At 44.2% G+C, this 20,237-nt stretch overlaps 2 protein-coding genes across 11 annotated transcripts in view; one reads left to right on the top strand and one right to left on the bottom strand.

Moving 5' to 3' along the window:
• dipk1c (divergent protein kinase domain 1C) overlaps positions 1-17,579 on the top strand; it is a 58,368-nt gene extending 40,789 nt beyond the window's left edge. For 8 of the 10 annotated variants that reach the window (XM_076888648.1, XM_076888647.1, XM_076888645.1 and 5 more), the window contains 7 exons: positions 6,587-6,790; positions 6,875-6,928; positions 7,000-7,181; positions 9,091-9,412; positions 12,393-12,557; positions 15,904-15,978; positions 16,467-17,579. In XM_076888648.1, coding sequence (XP_076744763.1) covers positions 6,587-6,790; positions 6,875-6,928; positions 7,000-7,181; positions 9,091-9,412; positions 12,393-12,557; positions 15,904-15,978; positions 16,467-16,694 — 1,230 coding nt within the window. In that variant the 3' untranslated portion in view covers positions 16,695-17,579. The other 2 variants (XM_004572885.6, XM_076888651.1) reach the window with 2 other exon arrangements.
• cidea (cell death inducing DFFA like effector a) overlaps positions 1-20,237 on the bottom strand; it is a 281,200-nt gene that overhangs the window by 65,987 nt on the left and 194,976 nt on the right. The window lies entirely within an intron of this gene.

Raw genomic sequence — 20,237 nt, 5'->3', positions numbered from 1 at the left:
AGGGCAGAGCAGGCTGTACCTGCTGCGGAGACTCAGGTCGTTTGGGGTGGAGGGCCCACTCCTGAAGACCTTCTATGACTCTGTGGTGGCTTCTGCTATCTTTTATGGTGTGGTCTGCTGGGGCGGCAGCATCTCTGCTGGGGACAGGAAGAGACTGAACAGGGTGATCCGAAGGGCCAGCTCTGTTCTAGGATGCCCTCTGGACCCAGTGGAGGTGGTGAGTGACAGGAGAATGGCGGCTAAGCTGTTGGACAACGTCTCCCACCCCATGCAGCAGACTGTGACAGCACTGAGCAGCTCCTTCAGTGGGAGACTGCGGCACCCACGGTGTGGGACGGAGAGATTTCGCAGGTCTTTCCTCCCCACTGCTGTCAGACTCCACAACAAAGACTTTAACTGAACAAACACACACATCCACACATGTGCAATAACACTAAGTGCAATAATCCTTTCTGGCATCGTTGTATTTTTACTCAGTTGTATATAGCATTCGTATTCTATTTTTATCTTATTGTATATTTTTATTCTATTTTATTCTACTGTATATAGTATATTATTTTATTCTATTCTGTACAGCTGTGTACTGTATTTATTCTTATTGTATTCTAATTTTTGCGTCATAACTTTTGCACTGTCCACTTCCTGCTGTGACAAAACAAATTTCCCACGTGTGGGACTAATAAAGGTTATCTTATCTTATCTTATCTTATCTTATCTTATCTTATCCGTCCATCCATCCATCCATCCATGCAAAATCCATCCATCCATCCATCCATCCATCCATCCAGCATCCACCCATCCATCCATCCAACATCCATCCATCCATGCAAAATCCATCCGTCCATCCATCCATCCGTCCATCCATCCATCCATCTATCCATCATCCATTAATCCATCCGTCCATCCATCCATCCATCATCCATTCATCCATCCATCATCCATCCGTCCATCCATCCATCTATCCATCATCCATTAATCCATCCGTCCATCCATCCATCCATCCATCATCCATTAATCCATCCATCCATCATCCATCCATCCATCCATCTATCCGTCCATCCATCCATCCATCCATCTATCCATCATCCATTAATCCATCCATCCATCATCCATCCGTCCATCCATCCATCCATCCATCATCCATTAATCCATCCGTCCATCCATCCATCCATCCATCATCCATTAATCCATCCATCCATCATCCATCCGTCCATCCATCCATCCATCATCCATTCATCCATCCATCATCCATCCGTCCATCCATCCATCCATCCATCCATCATCCATTAATCCATCCATCCATCATCCATCCATCCATCCATCTATCCGTCCATCCATCCATCCATCCATCTATCCATCATCCATTAATCCATCCATCATCCATTAATCCATCCGTCCATCCATCCATCCATCATCCATTCATCCATCCATCATCCATCCATCCATCCATCCGTCCATCCGTCCATCCATCCGTCCATCTATCCATCTATCATCCATTAATTCATCCATCATCCATCCATCCAGCATCCACCCATCCATCCATCCAACATCCATTAATCCATCCATCCATCATCCATTAATCCATCCATCATCCATACATCCGTCCATCCATCCATCCATCCATCTATCATCCATCCGTCCATCCATCCATCCATCCATCCAGCATCCACCCATCCATCCATCCAACATCCATTAATCCATCCATCATCCATTAATCCATCCATCATCCATTAATCCATCCATCCATCCATCCATCTCTCCGTCCATCCATCCATCCATCCATCCATCTATCATCCATTAATTCATCCATCATCCATCCATCCATCCATCCATCCATCTATCATCCATTAATTCATCCATCATCCATCCATCCATACATCCATCCATCTATCATCCATTAATTCATCCATCATCCATCCATCCATCCATCCATCCAACATCCATCCATCGATCATCCATTAATTCATCCATCATCCATCCATCCAGCATCCACCCATCCATCCATCCATCCATCCAACATCCATCCATCCATGCAAAATCCATCCAGCATCCACCCATCCATCCATCCATTAATCCATCCATCCATCCATTCATCCATCCATCCATCATCATCCATTAATCCTTCCACCCATCCATCCATCCACCCATCCATCCACCCATCCATCCACCCATCCATGAATCCATCGATCCATCCAACATCCATCCATCCATCCATCCATCCATCCATCCATCCATTAATCCTTCCATCCATCCATCCATCCATCCATCCATCCATCCATGAATCCTTCCATCCATCCAACATCCGTCCATCCATCCACCCATCCATCCAACATATGTCCATCCATCCATCCATCCATCATCCATTAATCCTTCCACCCATCCATCCATCCACCCATCCATCCATCCACCCATCCATGAATCCATCCATCCATCCAACATCCGTCCATCCATCCATCCACCCATCCATGAATCCACCCATCCATCCAACATCCGTCCATCCATCCATCCATCCATCCATCCATCCACCCATCCATCCAACATCCATCCATCCATCCATCCATCCACCCATCCATCCAACATACATCCATCCATCCATCCATCCATCCATCCACCCATCCATCCAACATCCATTCATCTATCATCTTTGGGAATAAGAGTGATGTGAAAATAGTCTGAGCACAGCTTGCTTTGAGTGTTTTGTACATTTTCGTGGACTTCAGAGTTTGTGGTTGTGATATTCAGTGTTGGTCAAGTTACTTGAAAAAAATAATCAGCAACTAATTACTGATTACTTCCACCAAAAAGTAATCCCGTTACTTTACTGATTACTTATTTTCAAAAGTAAGTAGTTACTTAGTTACCTTTTAAAAACATGATTTACAACCTGAATAGGTAATAAAGCGATAGATCTTTCAGCCCAAGTCTACTTTTTCTGCATAATCCATCATACAAAATGTAATCAAATGAAAAAGTCTCTTTTTAAAATTTGTTTTATTAGTTATCTTTTAACTTTATGCATCAAGCAAAAATTAAATTATATGTAATCTGTAATTGTAATTACTGTAATGGGCAGTAACCATCTCTGGTGATATTAAAACTGAGTGACACCTTTGAATTCTGGCGTGTTGAAGCAGAAAGATTTCAAAGCTAAAATGTCAGCGACTCCCATCCAGCATGAAGGCCGTCTTCTCTGAGGTTTTATTCCTGGAAGCTTCACATCCTTTAAATCCCTGTGAGTGCTGCTTTTCCCACGGTCAGTGTGAAAGCAGCTGACTCCAGTCTCTAACAGCCTGCTCAGTGTCACTTTGAGCCAAGCACCTCACAGAGACGTCACCATCCGCTCTCATCGGGATTTATGAACCATGTGCAGATGTTTATGAGTCAGGAAACAGACGAAGGGCTGAACATCCCGTTATCTAAACTCTCCCCTTCATCACGTTAACCGTGGGACGCTGAGAGGATGAAGGCTCGTTCATCATCGCTCTGCTGTCATCAGCCGTTATCAGGGCCTCTCTCTCCCAGGCCAATTAACCCGTCTGCATACCTGCCCGCCTTATCTGTCCTCCTGCGCTATCTCGTCCTCCGCTTTTCTGTATCCTGCACTTCCTGCCTCCCTAACACGACTCACGTTACTGTCTCAGCTTCATTTTCATACTTTTATTTTTTATTCAGCTGCACAGCGCTGTGGTCCAGCAGGAGATAAATAACTATTAACTATTCCTGAGCATCCCTCACTTCAACTTCTGTTGAATTTTAAGCATCACTTCATGGTGGAAACATCTTTGTTTATTGAGAGGAACACAGGAGATATGCAAGACCAAGAGTTTATAAATCAAAATAAATGAATTTGTCACTGACAGGTATCAGACAGAAGCATCGTGCAGAAGCCTTAAACAGAGAGTCTCTGATTGTGGCTCCTCTGGGAGCATAAATTTCTCGTCCCTGTGCGAAGTGATGTGAGGATTTGATTTATTAAAGTTGGGTTTTAAAGCGCAGGTAATGTAAGAGTAAGAGCTATGGCATGGCGGGCAGCGGCAGGTGCAGGTGTGCGATTGTGAAGTCGGTCTGGGCCTCTGAGCTTCTTACCGACTGATGCTTGTGTTGGAATGTGAGCAGAGAGGATTAACCGCCTAATCCCTGAGAAGAACAACCCGACGCTCACACCTCCGGACACTGAGCTGCTCAGACACAGTGTGTGTGTGTGTGTGTGTGTGTGTGCGTGTGTGTGCGTGTGTGCATGTGTGTGTGTGTGTGTGCATGTGTGTGTGCGTGTGTGTGCGTGTGTGCATGTGTGTGTGCATGTGTGTGTGTGTGTGTGCATGTGTGTGTGCGTGTGTGCATGTGTGTGTGCATGTGTGTGTGTGCGCGTGCGTGTGTGTGTGTGTGTGTGCGTGTGTGTGTGTGTGCGTGTGTGTGTGTGTGCATGTGTGTGTGCGTGTGTGTGTGTGTGTGTGTGTGCGTGTGTGTGTGTGCATGTGTGTGTGTGTGTGTGTGCGTGTGTGTGTGTGCATGTGTGTGTGTGTGTGTGTGTGTGTGCATGTGTGTGTGTGTGTGCATGTGTGTGTGCACTCATTTCTCTCACTCAGATGTGAGATCGTCTCCTGCAGGGTTTCAGAGATTAGGAAAAAGAAAATCAGGAGCTGGAGGGAAGATGAGGAGCAAAACAGTGATTTGCTGCCATGAACTTTATTTTCTTTGGTCTTTTTTTTTTTTTTTTTTTTTTTTTTTTTCACTTACTGAATACGGGACAGACTTGACTGGGGGAAAGAAGGGGAGAAAGAAAGAGGGAAAGAGAAACAGCTGAGAAGAGGGACGGGGGAGAAGGGCAAAAGACAAAAACCAACAGAACGGGCAGAGAAAAAAAATGCATATATCAATCACCTGGATCACCTGCTGAGAAAGAAAAAAGAAAACAAGCAGAAGAGAACAAGAGTAATAGAATAAACAGCATCACAATGATATATGGGAATATGACAGTAAATACTAAATATTAAACATTACTGTGCAGCACATAAGATCAACAGAACACAGTGTGCTTTGAGGTAGGAGCCAAAAAGGGTGTAGTTTGTGGGTGTGATCACCCGTGTGTACACCTGTGAGCATGGACGCGCTTGTTTTTTGTTTTTTTAAAAGGTTCCTTCATGTAATGATCTGCTAGAGGGTGTGGGGGGGCCACAGCCCCGTCCTCCAGGGCGTGAAGCAGGTGTGGAGGAGATCAAAACTCCAGACATCCAGAGGCCCCCAGAACACAAGAGACCAAGGAAGACCAACAGAGGGGCAGCCGCGCCACTGTCCCAGAAAGAGCTGAGGAGAGTCCCAGATGAGGGCTCACTCAGCAGCCGCGGAGCAGAAGCCAGGGGGAGTTGCAGTGACGCGCCCGTGAGCTCCGCTGGCAGCCAGCCGTGCCTGAGTGACCGAGCCCCAGGACGAGAGGCCGGGGGCACCCCACCTCCGAAGTGGCCCGAGCGAGCCCCAGGCTCCAGGCCCCGATAAGCGGCCGCCAAGGAGTGAGCCGGTGTGTACCTGGACGCCCATCCCCAGACACAAAGAACCACCAACGCACCGATGTCTGAGGGGGTCCGCCACTGGCAGGGGAAGTGGTGGTAGGGGGAGATAGGCCTCCAAACCTTGGAGGGCCTGAGATGTCCCCAGAGAGGTGGCGCCTGACACCCAACCTGACATATAGACACAGACATACAGGCACACACAGACACAAACATCCATTCCCACCCTCATGCTCTCATATGCACTTACTCCACACTCAACCAACGTGGAGACAGACATAAAGAGACGTTGTACACACGATCACACTCCCCAAGCGTACTCTACAAACCGGGTCTAGGTGCCCCCGCCCCTGGAGGGGGGAACTGCACCCAGACCCAGGTGGTGTTACCCTTTTCCCTGCGGTGGGGGGAGGCAAACCGCCCCGACTCCGCAGCAGCAGGGAGGCCCCACACTCCAGACCGCAGTCGGACGGCCAACTCCTCCTCCTAGCCCCCCCGCTCCAGCAGGTCGCAGAGAACGGGGGTGAGAGAAGACTCCAAACCTCCCTCCACCCGCTCATTGTAGTGTTGATGCATATGTGTTCTAAGGTGCATTTAAAACCCAGGAGGGCATGGAGCTACCTGGTCTTTAAAGTCAACTAATGACCAAACTTTAGACTGTTGTCATCACTTCTCGCCCATCATCACAGTTCAGTCAGATTACTTTGAAATCCTACAGCAGAAAGTTGAAGTAAAGCTGAAGCTCAGAATATTTGAGAAGTTATTAGGACAAAATATGACACCATGTGTGATTAAAGTCATAAATATTTGAGGAAAAATTAGATTTTCTAAGAGAGCAGAAACAAATCTTGTGTTTTCTGAGATTAAAGTCATAAATTTAAGTTCATGAATAAATGAAAGTATTAGTTAACATGAATAAATATTCAGGGTTTTAATATTTTCATTGTAAAACCTGCTGACAGCTGGTTTTTAATGTTTTGCGTGCTCGCTGCAGGGGAACTGCGGAGCTGCTGAAAGGAACATTATCAGACTGAATGAAAAGATGTTGCCGAGTGACCTTTGACCTCTGCTCTGTGTCTCAGTGTCTGGAGTTCAGCGAGGGCTCGGTGACGGGCGACATGTGCGAGGACCTGTGCGTGCTCGGCCTGGTCGAGTACAAACGCTGCCTCTACTACGAGAACGGGAAGAAGGTGATCGAGGCGCGCTGGAGAGGAAGCCCCATCATCCTCAAGTCCAAGCTGGAGAACTTCTCCTCCTACGAGCCTCTGGGAATTCTGGACTACCAGGTGATGTCACCACCCTCGTGCCCACTCGCTCCGGAAGGGCGGCTTGTTTTAAAATAACTCTCCTGCTTGTCCTCGCCCCCACAGGACGCAGCCGAAGAGCTCTCCCCGCTCGATGTCGTCTTTTACGCCACTCTGGAGGTAAGCGGCTTCAGTTTGGTGCTGACGAGTCAAAGTTTCTATGAGTCAAACTTCACTTCCTGTCACCTCAGGTACGAAACTCCCTGGGGCTGGCTGAGGAGAACGAGGATGCAGACAGAGGAGGAGGAGTGAACAACAGCTCCCTGGCCAGACTTTTGGGCAAAAAGCTGAAAAACAGAGAGATGAGTTACTCAAGAGCGGAGCTGGCCTCGCTCTGGGCCCTGCTGCAGCAGGAGGAGTACACCTTCCTCAGGTAAACCCTGAACAGGTGGAGGATTTGGATGGTGTCAGTATGTTTGACTCTTCCTGAGGTTCTGAGATGCTCCAATAAACAGATGCATTTATTGAAGATCGATGCTCGCCTGTTTAATCGAGGGTTTAAATCGAGTTCGAGGTTCAGCGGTTTACCTGAGAACCTGGCAGCACAGACAGGACCTCCATTTTTACTGACAAAGTTTACTTTCAAAGTAAAACATTTTGTGATTTTTCCTGTGAAGCAGCTGAAATATGTCATGTTTTGTCTCTGAGTTTTAACCCTAAAGAAAAATGACCAAAAGAATATTTAAAAAACGTTTTAGTCCTGGCTTCTTTGTTCACGTTTCACTTTTAAAATGTCTGATTTTTCATGAGCACAACTGGAGAACAAAAGAAAACGAGTGAAATTAGCTTCAGTCTGAGAGACGTTCAGACACCGGCAGGCTGGCATCCAAAAGTAAAAGCAGTGAGTGGAGGTGACCTGTGCTGCTGCAGTGACAAATGGAGGAAAGCAGCTGTGTGAATGTGGAGCTCTGCAGGTCAGACACAACAGAGGAGCTGGAGACACCACAGAGTCTGATATCAGCTCTCATCGAGCTGCAGCTGATTAAAAGTCTTTTCCACATTTTATCCCCACCTGAAGAAGAACCCATTCATCACCGGCTGTTTTATAGAGAGCATTATTTTACATCACTGGTACTAATGTGTTCACACTCAAGTGTTTTGGTGTCTGAGCTCTGTTCACCTTCACTGAGCAGGAGGGAGGAGACAGAGGTGCGTGGTTAGACAGCCGAGGCTGTTACAGCTTAGTGGGTTAGTTTAGTTTTACTGAAGGAAGCCTGTGTGAAGGACACGCTGCTGTATTTCCTGGAGTAGACGACAGTCAGCATGCCCCCAAACAGACAGGGAGTAAAGTAATGGCTCATAAACGAGATCAGATAAAAACACCTGTGTGGTCTCCAGATTTTCATCCGTGATGATTCCTTCAAGTTCAAGAACTCAAGTTACCAGAAGGTAACGAACCAAAACTGCTCGGTCCACAAAGACGGATCCACTGCTGGAAACGTGCAAACCTCTGTGTGCACAGACCGCGACTGTGAAGGGGTACAAAAGCACAGATGAGCGAGGTTGCACATCCATGCATCCATCCAACCAACATCTGTCCATCTATCTATCCAACTTCCTCCATCCATCAATCCAACATGTGTCCATCCATCCATCCATCCATTAATCCATCCATACATCCAACATCAATTCATGTGGGTCGATTGTGGCTCAAGAGTTGGGAGGTCGCCTTGTAATTGGAAGGTTGCCGGTTCAAGCCCCGGCTCCGACAGTCTCGGTCATTGTGTCCTTGGGCAAGACACTTCACCCGTAGCCTACTGGTGGTGGTCAGAGGGCCCGGTGGCGCCAGTGTCCGGCAGCCTCGCGTCTGTCAGTGCGCCCCAGGGTGGCTGTGGCTACAATGTAGCTGCCATCACCAGTATGTGAATGGGTGGATGACTGGATGCGCTTTGGAGTCCTTAGGGACTAGTAAAGCGCTATATATAAATACAGGCCATCTATCCATCCATGCATCCATACATCCATCGATCCAACATGTGGCCATCCATCCATCTATCCAACTTCCTCCATCCATCCATGTGTCCATCCATCCCGATACTGCCAGAACACCTCAGAGTTTAGTTATGAAGAAAGACTTCATGATATCTCTGGTAGAGTCTGGTCCACAGATCAGTGTAACAGATCCAGTACGGACTCTTCTCTGGAGCTTAAACCTTCTTCTGAGTAAAGACACTTGTTTTATCAGTTTTCAGCTTATTGTCTCCATGTTTGTCCTGATGATGACTTCCTGTGACATCACTTTGGCCTCATTGTATCTGCTTTCTGTTCCCTCTGGTCTCCAGAGTCCTGCAGGACCTCAGCACCCACGTGGCCAAGGTGCTGGGCTCCTGTGGTCACTTCTACGCTGTGGAGTACCTCTCAGCCGGGCACGCCTGGGACCAGAACATCTTTTCCCTGGATGACGTGGCCATTTCTGAGGTTCAGGATCAGGGTGAAGGCGGAGACCGAGCCAGGTGGAAGGCCCGAGAGATGATGCACCGCATCGCGCTGAGCTTCCTGGACATGGTGTGGCACTTTGACAATGACTTCACCCACAAGCTACACCTCTGCGACATCAAACCGGAGAACTTTGCCATCAGGAAGGACCTCACGGTAAGTCCTCAGGTGTGACTTTGAACACGCTCACTCTGCTTTGTCTTTGCAGTGACTCAGAAACCACGGAGGAGGGCTGAATGGCTTTAATGCTGGCTGAGGATATAATGAACGTAAGAAGGATGAAAGCAGAGCAGGGAGCTGGGAGAAAAGAGATAAAAGGGACGTGTTTTTAGAAAGCTATTAGAGCAAAGATGGAAATCAGATGCTGGACGGCGGATTACGTGAGGTTTTTCTTGAACAGATATTTTTTTAGCTAAAGGAAGAAGATGTGACGCTGCTGCTGGGGAGAGAAGGTCATTGTGCAAACACACACCTGGGTACTTCTGTCTTTGTGAGGACGTTCACGCACATTATCAGAATCAGAAAGACTTTATTTATCCCCAAGGGGCAATTAAGATACACAGAATATACAGTATATACACAAAAGTGACTGAAAGGTGAATAAATAACTGTAAGTGAGTAAAGTGTCAGCAGTGTAAAAACAGACTAGTTTATGTTTCTGGTGTGGGAAATGTTCTTATCGGCAGGAGTTAAAAAGCAGAGCTGCTTTGGGGACAATGGTGGCGCTCCTCCTCCTCTCAGTCCTGCAGGAAATGCAGCAGAGGCGTCGCCCAGAGGGGAGGCATTGAAATGTGGGGTGAAGAATGTGAGAGGGGTTGTTGATGATTTTGGCTGCCTGTCTGAGGGCCTGTTGGCTGAAAACCTGTCAGAGTTCTGACAGGCAGGCCAATGATTTTAGAGCACACTGATGCAGTGTGCGGCAGTCTGTTCCTGTATGAAGGCTGAGATTTACCGCCCTGCAACTTGACGGACACCATTGAAATAAAGTCCAGGGTGGAGGTCGTGCCTCACAGCCTCACTGAGGGAAACAATCAGAGGGGATTTCCAGGAACGGGCACCAGCCTGGAAGCAGTCCAGATATGAACGAGGACACGGAGACCTTGGAGGGTGGAGTTTTTGGACTGTTCATTCATTCAACCCTCAAACCCAACAAGATCCCCGAACTCTGAGAAAGATGAAATAATCTCAGCGTCTTTGTTCTCGTGCCTGGAGTCAAATCCAGCGGCTGTCACCTCTGATGGATCCTCGGCCCATCAGTCACACGAAAGACTAAAAATAAAGTTTTCCATGAGCTGGAGCCAGACGTCCTCATCTCCAAGTCCCCATTAATCACCCCGTGATCAAACTTCTCATCCGTCTTTATTAATATCTGTAATGTTAAAATTAAAAGTATAAGCTTGCTTACTCTAGAATGAGAAGTGGACTTTGGTGTTTTTCCTGCGGTCATAAATCAGAGCCGGAGCGTCTGGATGGAGGGAACCGAGCAGGGTTTGTTTTCTCAGCGTTATCTGAAGCTTTTATGGTTTGTCGTTAAATCAGCAGCACTTCAGGTCGGCGCTGGACTCCAGCCAACAATCACAGCTCAGCCTAAGCTATTTTATCTCTCATTGTTCAGCCCCTGATCGCTGGAAAATGAGCAGTTAAAGGGAAAAAAATGAGGCGTTTGTAGCGCCAACAAAAGTCAAGTAAAGCAGAGGCTCACAATTGTTCTCCCGGTTTTGCAGGATTAATGTTTTTCCTGTCAAAGTGCTGACATGGAACATGTTTAACTGCCCTCACTTAATAATGCCAGCACCGTAAAACCACCGTGCAGCCTGCGCTCGTTTACTCCAGGTGTGAGTGGAGTCATTTCATCTGGTTAAAGAGATTTTTATCTGCAGATTATTCCCAGCAGACCTCCCGAGCACTGCCAGGCTCTGTGCCACAGAGACACGCTGCTGCTTACAAACTGGTAATATAATCCAGGACATCAACACACACCGCACGGCGTGACGATTAATCCACCGCAGAAAATAGTTCCAGATGATCAAAGCTGTTTGTAAAAAAAATGAAACTGCCTGTGGAAGATCTTCATCTCTGTCGGGCCAGAAGCAAACGAGCGTCCTGTCAGTGCGTCTCTCCTGCATCAGGGCTGATTTAAATAATACAGACCGGCAGATTGTTACTCCAAGAAAACCCTCCAAACTTCAGTTTGACGTCATAAATATGAAAGAAAAATCTCACAAGCTCAGGAGAGAAAGATGTGAGTTTGAGACGATGAAAAACACTCACTGCAGTAAACGTGCTTTGAGCGGTGGAGTGACCGGAGGCCCACACACACATTTAAACTGTGTGAGATTTTTATCACTCATCTGAAAAATCTGAAAAACATGTTTTCATATTTTACTGCTGGGGGACATTTGGCCTTTAAAACTCCTTTCACTTTTCCTCCGCACAAAAGAATCTCTGTAAAGTCTCATTTGAATAATAAAGACGAAAAGCGTCTTTTTGTAGTTTAGAAATTTATCAGAAGCTTTCTTTTATTTTGATTCCATGTCCTAAAAACTGGATCGAATGTAGTGGAGTGAAAATTGTCAGTGGCTCATTTTTATTGGATTCTCGTCTCTTTTGTAGCAAATTAAAATTCTGATTAGTTTAAAATGTTATAATAATTTCATGACGTGTAAACATTTAAATGAACCCTAACACCACCTGTTTTCTGTTATTATAAAACCTTTGTGATGCTGATTTAATTCATTCCTTTCAGTCTGAGCTTTGAAACACTTTCTGTGCATCCGTCACAGATTGTTACGGCAGGATTTCACTTCATGCATCTTCAGTTTTTGGTTTCTACAGAGCTCCAAATCTGCCGTTACAGCTCACACATCCAAATATCTGAAGAACTTCAGGCCTCACTGTGTTTGTGTTCAGCCCACAGAGTCCGTGTTCATAGAGCCGCAGCACCTGAAGGTTTCTGAGCTCGAGGGCAGAATTTCAGGCAGATCTGAGCTCATCATGTGGGACACGTTTTTTTATTTATGTAGCGTGCTGGGATGGCGTGAGCACATCCAGGCTGTGTGTCATGTTTTGCACCTTTGAAAATATAAGGTGTGGATAATCCTGCAGCATGGGCTCACACAGGGCGGGTGTCCTCTGGTGTGTCCTGCAGGTGGTGGCGATCGACGTGGACATGGCGTTCTTCGAGCCGAAGATGAGGGACATCCTGGAACAGAACTGCAGCAGCGACGACGACTGCAACTTCTTCGACTGCTCGTCCAGGTGTAACCTGAGCAAACGCAGGTGCAGCCCGCGCCGCAGCAACAGCAACCTGCAGGTAAGCGAGGCCCTGTGACCTCACTGTGACACTTTCAGCTTTGAGCTTTTATTTTGTAAAAATCTGCTGAAAATGTGTTTTATTGTGACACTTTAATTTGGTGTGATTTTATTCTCTCAAATGCAGCGGTCACATGACTAAACCATCAAAGTCCGTTCAGTTTAACACTTTAACTCTTTTATTTTTCCCTCCTATGAAATTATTATTATTATTATTACGTATGTATCTATTTATGTTTATCTATTTACTGTACAAAATGATCAGGTTTTAGACGAGTTTTGTGTTTTTTGTAAAATAATAGTGAGTAATAAAACTTTCAGTCTGCAGAGGAAATAAACTGGCTAAAAGGAGAAAGTTTTATAATAAATAAAAATCATTTTGTATAATTAAGCAGAACTCTGAGAAACAAAAGCGTCTAAAATTAAAAGTGTCTTTGTTCCTCTCCGAGTCTTTGTCCACCTGTGTGGATGTTTTTCATTCCTCGGCGCGAGCGCTGAGCCGTCGGCTCGCTCTGCAGAAAATTACAGGGTTGGTCTGTTTCTCCTCTTCCACCGTCGATCGTCCACAACGTCTAATTACACGTGTGGAAAAATGATAATTACTGACCGGCCTGATCCTGCTGACAGGCAGAGTTTCAACCTGTTTATTTACCTGTGCAGGTGATTTTGTCTGCAGGCTCACTGCTGCTGAGGAAACGATTTTCTCTCTTTTTTAAATGCATTTTGTATATTTGATCAATAAAATAACTTTTAAAGAAAAAAGTGAAAAGTTTTATACTGAAAAATTCATTTTCATTTCTGTCGATTTTATTTCTGTATCAAATTAAACCTGAAGAGTCGACACAATTTATCTATATGTCAGATTCATGCAGTTTATTACTTTAATTATGAACTTAATTATGAATTTATTCACTTTTTTATTGTTTATGATTGTTAAAGAGCGGTGAGGTGTGGGGGCCGTGACCTTTGCTCTCACATCTGAGATCCTCTGATGGGAGTAAAATATTTATGTTCTTAATATTTCATCTGATTGTATTTCACATCAAAAGTCCATTTTTAAATCTAAACTTCTGCATAAATTTGGAGTTTCTGGCTCATCGCTCTGCAGCTTCACATTAGACACATTTTTATTCTCTAAATATGGAAAAAAGTTACATTTGTCATCTGCTTGGAAACAAAAACACAAAATTAGTTACAGCACGAAGTCATGATTTAGGCTCACATTAAAATATTTGTCATCTTTATTATTCCAGCAGTTTCTGTGCTGTGGTTCCTCTCTTTCTTTACTTATTTACAGAATTATGATTATTGTTGTTATTGTTGTTTCATTGCTGTTCAAAATTGTTTTATTATTAAACTGAAGATGTTAGGAGAGTATTTTTATTATTTATAATGTTAAAGTGAAACAACTTAGAGAATTTCTCTAAATCATTTACAATTACTTTTAATAAATTACTTTTACCTTTAAATTGTTTTTAAATTAAATTATAATCACAAAATTAAAGCCAATTCTAATATTACATTACATTACATTACATTATATTACATTACATTATATTATATTACATTACATTACATTATATTATATTACATTACATTATATTACATTACATTATATTACATTATATTACATTACATTATATTACATTACATTATTATATTACATTACATTATATTACATTATATTATTTTATTATATTATATTACATTATATTATATTACATTATATTATATTACATTATATTACATTATATTACATTATATTATATTACATTACATTATATTACATTATATTACATTACATTATATTACATTATATTATATTACATTATATTATATTACATTACATTATATTACATTATATTATATTACATTACATTATATTACATTATATTATATTACATTATATTACATTACATTACATTACATTATATATTACATTACATTATATTACATTATATTATTTTATTATATTATATTACATTATATTATGTTACATTATATTATATTACATTATATTACATTACATTATATTATATTACATTATATTACATTATATTATATTACATTATATTACATTACATTATATTATATTACATTACATTATATTATATTACATTACATTATATTACATTACATTATATTATATTACATTATATTACATTACATTATATTACATTATATTATATTATTATATTACATTATATTATATTATTATATTACATTATATTATATTATTATATTACATTATATTACATTATATTATATTATTATATTACATTATATTACATTACATTACATTATATTATATTATTATATTACATTATATTATATTATTATATTACATTATATTACATTACATTACATTGTTAGCAGTAGTAGTATTATGATGATCGTTGTTAGCTTGAAGTTGTTTTGACTCATCAGCCCGTCAAACTCAGAGGACAAAGGACACCAGAAGCTGAGCCGACGTTTCTGTCACCATCGCCATCGCCGTGACAACACCAGGACGGACTCTCATCGCCCCGTATCACATGACTCGTGATACGTGATACCTGCATTCATCCACCAAAAGAGGACGTTTAAATATGAGACGGACGGAAACTGTTTCTCTAACAGGTGACGACCGGAGGCGCAAACACGGCGGCGTCTGAGGCGGGAACCTTAGAAACTAACGGAGTGGATGGATCCCAGGAGAGAGGACAGGAAGCTGAAATTTAAAGGAAAGTAACAGAAACCAGAGACAGAACAAAATCAATTATCACCATAAATAAGAGTAAGTCGGAGCAGAGAGGAAGGAAGTGGGAAAGAGTTCAGGTGATGAAGAAAAAGGAACAAAGACACAAAAGAGGAGAAAAAACAGATGAACTGACAACTGAACCAAAACTGAGGAAAGGAGGCGAAGAACAAAGAGACGAAGAAGAAAGGAGAAGATGAAGATGAGTGATGATGACATGCTGACAACATGCTGCTCTGCCATTGGCCAAAGTGAGGCTCCACAGGTGTCTCTTGGGCGCACCCAGCAATGACCCTCAACCTGCCAATCATCTCCGGAGAGAAAGAAGTCATTGTGTGTGTGTGTGTGTGTGTGTGTGTGTGTGTGTGTGTGTGTGTGTGTGTGTGTGTGATGTCGTCTGCATACTGATGAACCAATCAGGTGCTGCTCAGACTCACTGCTCCTCCTCCTCTGTGATTACCTCTCCTGATGCGCTCTTCTTCTTCTTCTTCTTCACTTTTCTTTACTTGGAAGCTTTCCCCTTTTTTTTGCAGATTTCTTCTTCTTCTTCTTTTTCATCTAATTCGAGAGTCCGATGTGTGATTTGTGACTTTTTCCTCTTCGTCTTCAGGTGATCTGTGAGAAGATTTTTAGACCGTGGTTTTCTCCCACGCTGCTTGGGGCCAAAGCAGCGCTCCCTCTGCAGGTAATGTATTTGAAAACATCTTCAGAGGTCCATCTCACCCCACGCCAGCATCCTGCTCTGTCACACCAGCATGTCCTCCTGTGTCTGTGAACCTTCTCAGCTCCACACCAAGCCATTAAAAATGCTCCAGCACATCCACAGTGCAGAGGTCCGGGTTAATTACAGTTACATGTGGAGGACTCCTGTCAATCAAAGCAGCCAGTAGTGTTTCTGTAGATTCAGAGATAATTTTAATACAACCTCAGCCAGGAAGCTCCAACGTGAAAGGGAAACTGGCACCAGCATCATTCGGGAATTCCAGTGATGGAGGGATAATAATTTGGTTTCAGCGATCAAATCCGACTCCGAGCCGACTTTAATCCCAGCTTTCCTGCAAACACTGATGAACTGCAAATTATCTAATGTAGGACAGCAGTTAAAGTCCTGAGTTTTGTGGATTAGAGAGTTTAAGACGTGATGTTGGTGTTGAAATTGTCTTTTTCCATCAGGTGGAGCTGCAGCGAGCTCTGCAGGAGTGTTCAGCGACTGAAGGGGGCGTGGAGGAGTCAGAGGAGGATGGAGGTGGTGGTGGTGGAGGAGGAGGAGGAGGAGGCAGGGGCGTCCATCAGCGCCTCTTCAGTGTCCTGAAGCGCCTCATCCAGGAGGGAGGGGCTTCAGATGAAAGCGGAGAGGCATGGGAGGGAAAAGGCCACGCCCACACTGCGCTGAACTTTTGAGCTGTAATGAGAAGGTCGATGTGGGCGGAGCATCTCAGAAAACCAGAGAATGTTTTAAAACTATCAACGGGTCTCTTCATGGCCAGAGAGCCCAGGTAAGACTGGCCACTCACTGATGGGAAAAGACTCGTCCACTGACACATTTTGGGTCCAGAACCACAGTTTGAGCCACTCTGAGTGTAAGTGACTCCGTCAGCAGGTCCCATCTCAAAGAGACACAGCAGTGAGACTTTTGGCCTCAGTGTGCATCGAACTCTATCACGATGAACAGTTTTAGACACACACACACAAAAGTCACGGTGTTCTCGCTGCCAGTGACGGACGTTTCATCCTACCCAGTTTGTAAAATTTAACCAGAACTTAAGGTGGAGTTCAGGAAAGGTCCACCTTTGCCTCCAACAAAGAGAACTTTGACCTAAGAACTGGTTTGCTGTGGAACAACTTGAGCTGCATCCATCACCTTTAGCTCACGAGTGTCCAGGTGCTCGTCTGGGAACGTCTGATTGGGTCACAGCGAGCGTGGAAACATTCAGCGACGCCTCACGTTTCTTCTCGTCACAGAACCAGGGATCCAGTGTGGGCAGATCCTCGCAGATTTATTATCCTTTTACGTAACTGGTTAGTCTCAGTGAGATTTTTCAAAAGAAGCTCTCTCATTTGAAGAGAAACTGTAGAAAATAAATGTGTTTGAATGATAAATGCTGAGATACAATGTAACATATGACTAATGATGTTTGATTCACAGCTGAATGAACGACTCTTGGCCTCTTTTAAAGGTTTTTAATGGTTAATTTGACATGTTTTTGTCCCGTTGTCGACTGTTTTCAGGTTCCAAAGACAGATACCAATAAAACATATATCATCCATCCAAAGTGTGTTTGGTTTGTACAGAACGTCTGTCTCACAAAATACAATGTACTGTTTCATGTTGTATTAAAATAACAGATTTTGGAAAATGTACTGATAGTTTGGTCAAATGTCTTAGTGAAGAAGACATTTGTGACCTGCTGAGGCCTCCGGGAAGTTTCTTTGTTTAACAAGACCAATATGAGCCTCAGCAGTCACAGACACCCGCTCATTACTACTATGCAACATCCAGTAAAAATCCTTGAATTTCTCCCACCAAACCTGGGCTCAGACTTTTTGGAAGGTCTGTTACTATAGTAACCTAGCAAAATGGGTATGGCCCACACAATGTGCTTACACATGGCCCACACACTGCAAAGAATGACGGCCCTTTGGTGGCCCAGATCTGGTTTCCAGAGGTGGCCCACACATGGGCCAGCACAAGGCCAGCTGCAGACTCACTGCTGGACCTGTGCTGGCCCAGATGTCAGCCTAATGTGTACCTTAATCAAGCCATGTAATAACAACATGTGCCAGAATATAATAGTGCAAAAGTAACATGATGAAACTCTGTTCAGAGAGTGAATGGACTGATTCTTATATAGTGCTTTTCTACTCACCCAGATTACTCATAGTGCTCGATGCAACATGTCATATTAACCTAATCACACACTTTCTCTAAACTGAGTGCTTCCTAACTACATTCATACTCTTGACATGCAGACTGGAGGAGGCAGGGATCGAACCACTAACCTTTCGATCAGTAGGTGACCTGCTCTTCCTCCTGAGCTACAGCCACCGAGTGGTGAACCTGAGTAAACCCTCACTAGGTTTGGATAAAGTGTGAACTCACAAACCTGTCAAACCTGCATTTGAAACATTAGCTACCATAGCAGTATAGTATTGCAACATGGCATTTGGGTCTTCTAACTCAAATAGGAAAATGGGAACATAAATAGTGCCTCATTGCCAGACCTGGCGCACATCTGGTTGACATACACTCTGCCATGACACCAGTCAGTCAGAAGTGCCAGCTTGATGCCGGATCCAGGCCAGACCTGTTTTCTATGAGCCTGGGCCACATAAACCAAACCATAATCGGGCCAGATGTGGCATGCCATCACATAGACAGTGCCATCTATGCCAGGCCTGGCCCACATCTGGATGAAATACATCTTATCATGCCAGAAGTCAGCCAGCAGTGCCGGCTTGATGCCAGATATGCACCAACTGTGGAAAGCTGTCATGCATGTATCTGCAAACTTGATGACCTCATGTTAAGAGCTTGTGACACTAACCGCCCAGACTGTCCACTCACAGATCTCCGAGCTGGGAGTCGGTCCTTCTGGCAGGAAACTCCTTTGTTTGACTCTTTTAACTCGGAGCCCCAGAGAGACGATTCCAGGCTAACAAACTGAATCCCTGCAGCTTCTTTCATCAGGCGCCTGAGGCCTCATGTTACAGGTGTAGAAATGTGAGCGAGCTGCTGATGCGTCCCTGGCGTGTTTTAATTCCACTGCAGTCGGCTTCCTGGACGTGTCACCACAGCAGCTGTATGGAGAGGACTCAGCTGGAGAGCTTCCAGAGCTCTGCTCAGCCTGGCAGCTTTCCACTCTTTCACTTCTTTAACAAAACAAAAAACCAAAAGCTCCAAACTTCACGCTGAAAACGCTCCAGAGACTTTACTGGAAAGCAGAGCGGAGAGCATGATGTGTGCTGCAGATTCAAACGCTGATCTCCTTCCTGTCATATCAAACACCACAGGCCTCCCTGTGGTGGAAGCACAGACTTGTGGGTATTTAAGTTGAGCAGCACACCGACCGTGGTGCTGCTAAACACTGGGCCACACGCTGTGTTTGTGCTGCCGGCATGCAAAGCTGCTTAAGCTGCTGCTTTAAGTTCATATTCTCCTTCTGGCAACACGCCGGTTTGTCTTGTTCACAGTTTTATTTCACAGCAGATCAGAGGAGGCGTTTTATTTCACCCTGTCTACACAACTTTTCATTTATTGAAATTGATGAAGCGGTGCAGGAGGTCCAGACACCCGAGAAGACCGCTGTGTTAATCAGAACTCATTAAAACAAACTGGATGGTGACGCACACATGATGGACCTGATCTGAAGAAATGCTGCACACCTGAAAGCCTTTTTCTGCTGCCACCTCCTGTTAGCAGCGCTGCCTCAGGCCAGTCATAATGTGGGCGTCACCCAGCTGCCTTTCATCCTTTCAAAGGTTAAAAATCTTCCTTTGAGCCCAAAGGTGTGAAAATCAGTGGCTGAACTAAACTAAGCAAACCACCTGTGAGCCGTCTTCAGGTGTTTGTAGCTGTGATGTGTCAGCATTAGATCCTGCACATCATTCACCTTTAAGGCTACGTCTACACTAATCTGGATACATCTGAAAACGTCTACACTCATTTTCAGTGGTTTACGAGCAGTTGTTCATCCACATTGAAACGGCCGTAAACGCTTACGTGAAACGCAAGAAGATTCAGCCTGCCTCATTTCTGTCTGCCGTTTATTTACTTCGGGTCTTTGAAACGTTGCAGCAGAATGTGGAGGAAAAGCAGCGAGTTTTTTAAACGGACTCACAATGAGGTGCAGTTGTTGCTGCGAGTAACACAAAAGTCCAAAGTTGCAAAAGCGAGTGAGAGTTAAAGAATTTGAAGAAGAGCTCTCTGGAGCATCTACAGACTGA

The sequence above is a fragment of the Maylandia zebra genome, linkage group LG9 (genome assembly GCF_041146795.1).
Source record: "Maylandia zebra isolate NMK-2024a linkage group LG9, Mzebra_GT3a, whole genome shotgun sequence".
In the NCBI taxonomy this organism is placed as follows: Eukaryota; Metazoa; Chordata; class Actinopteri; order Cichliformes; family Cichlidae; genus Maylandia; species Maylandia zebra.
Note: the sequence above shows the minus strand (reverse complement) of the source record. Positions and strands in the feature narration are given on the sequence as shown.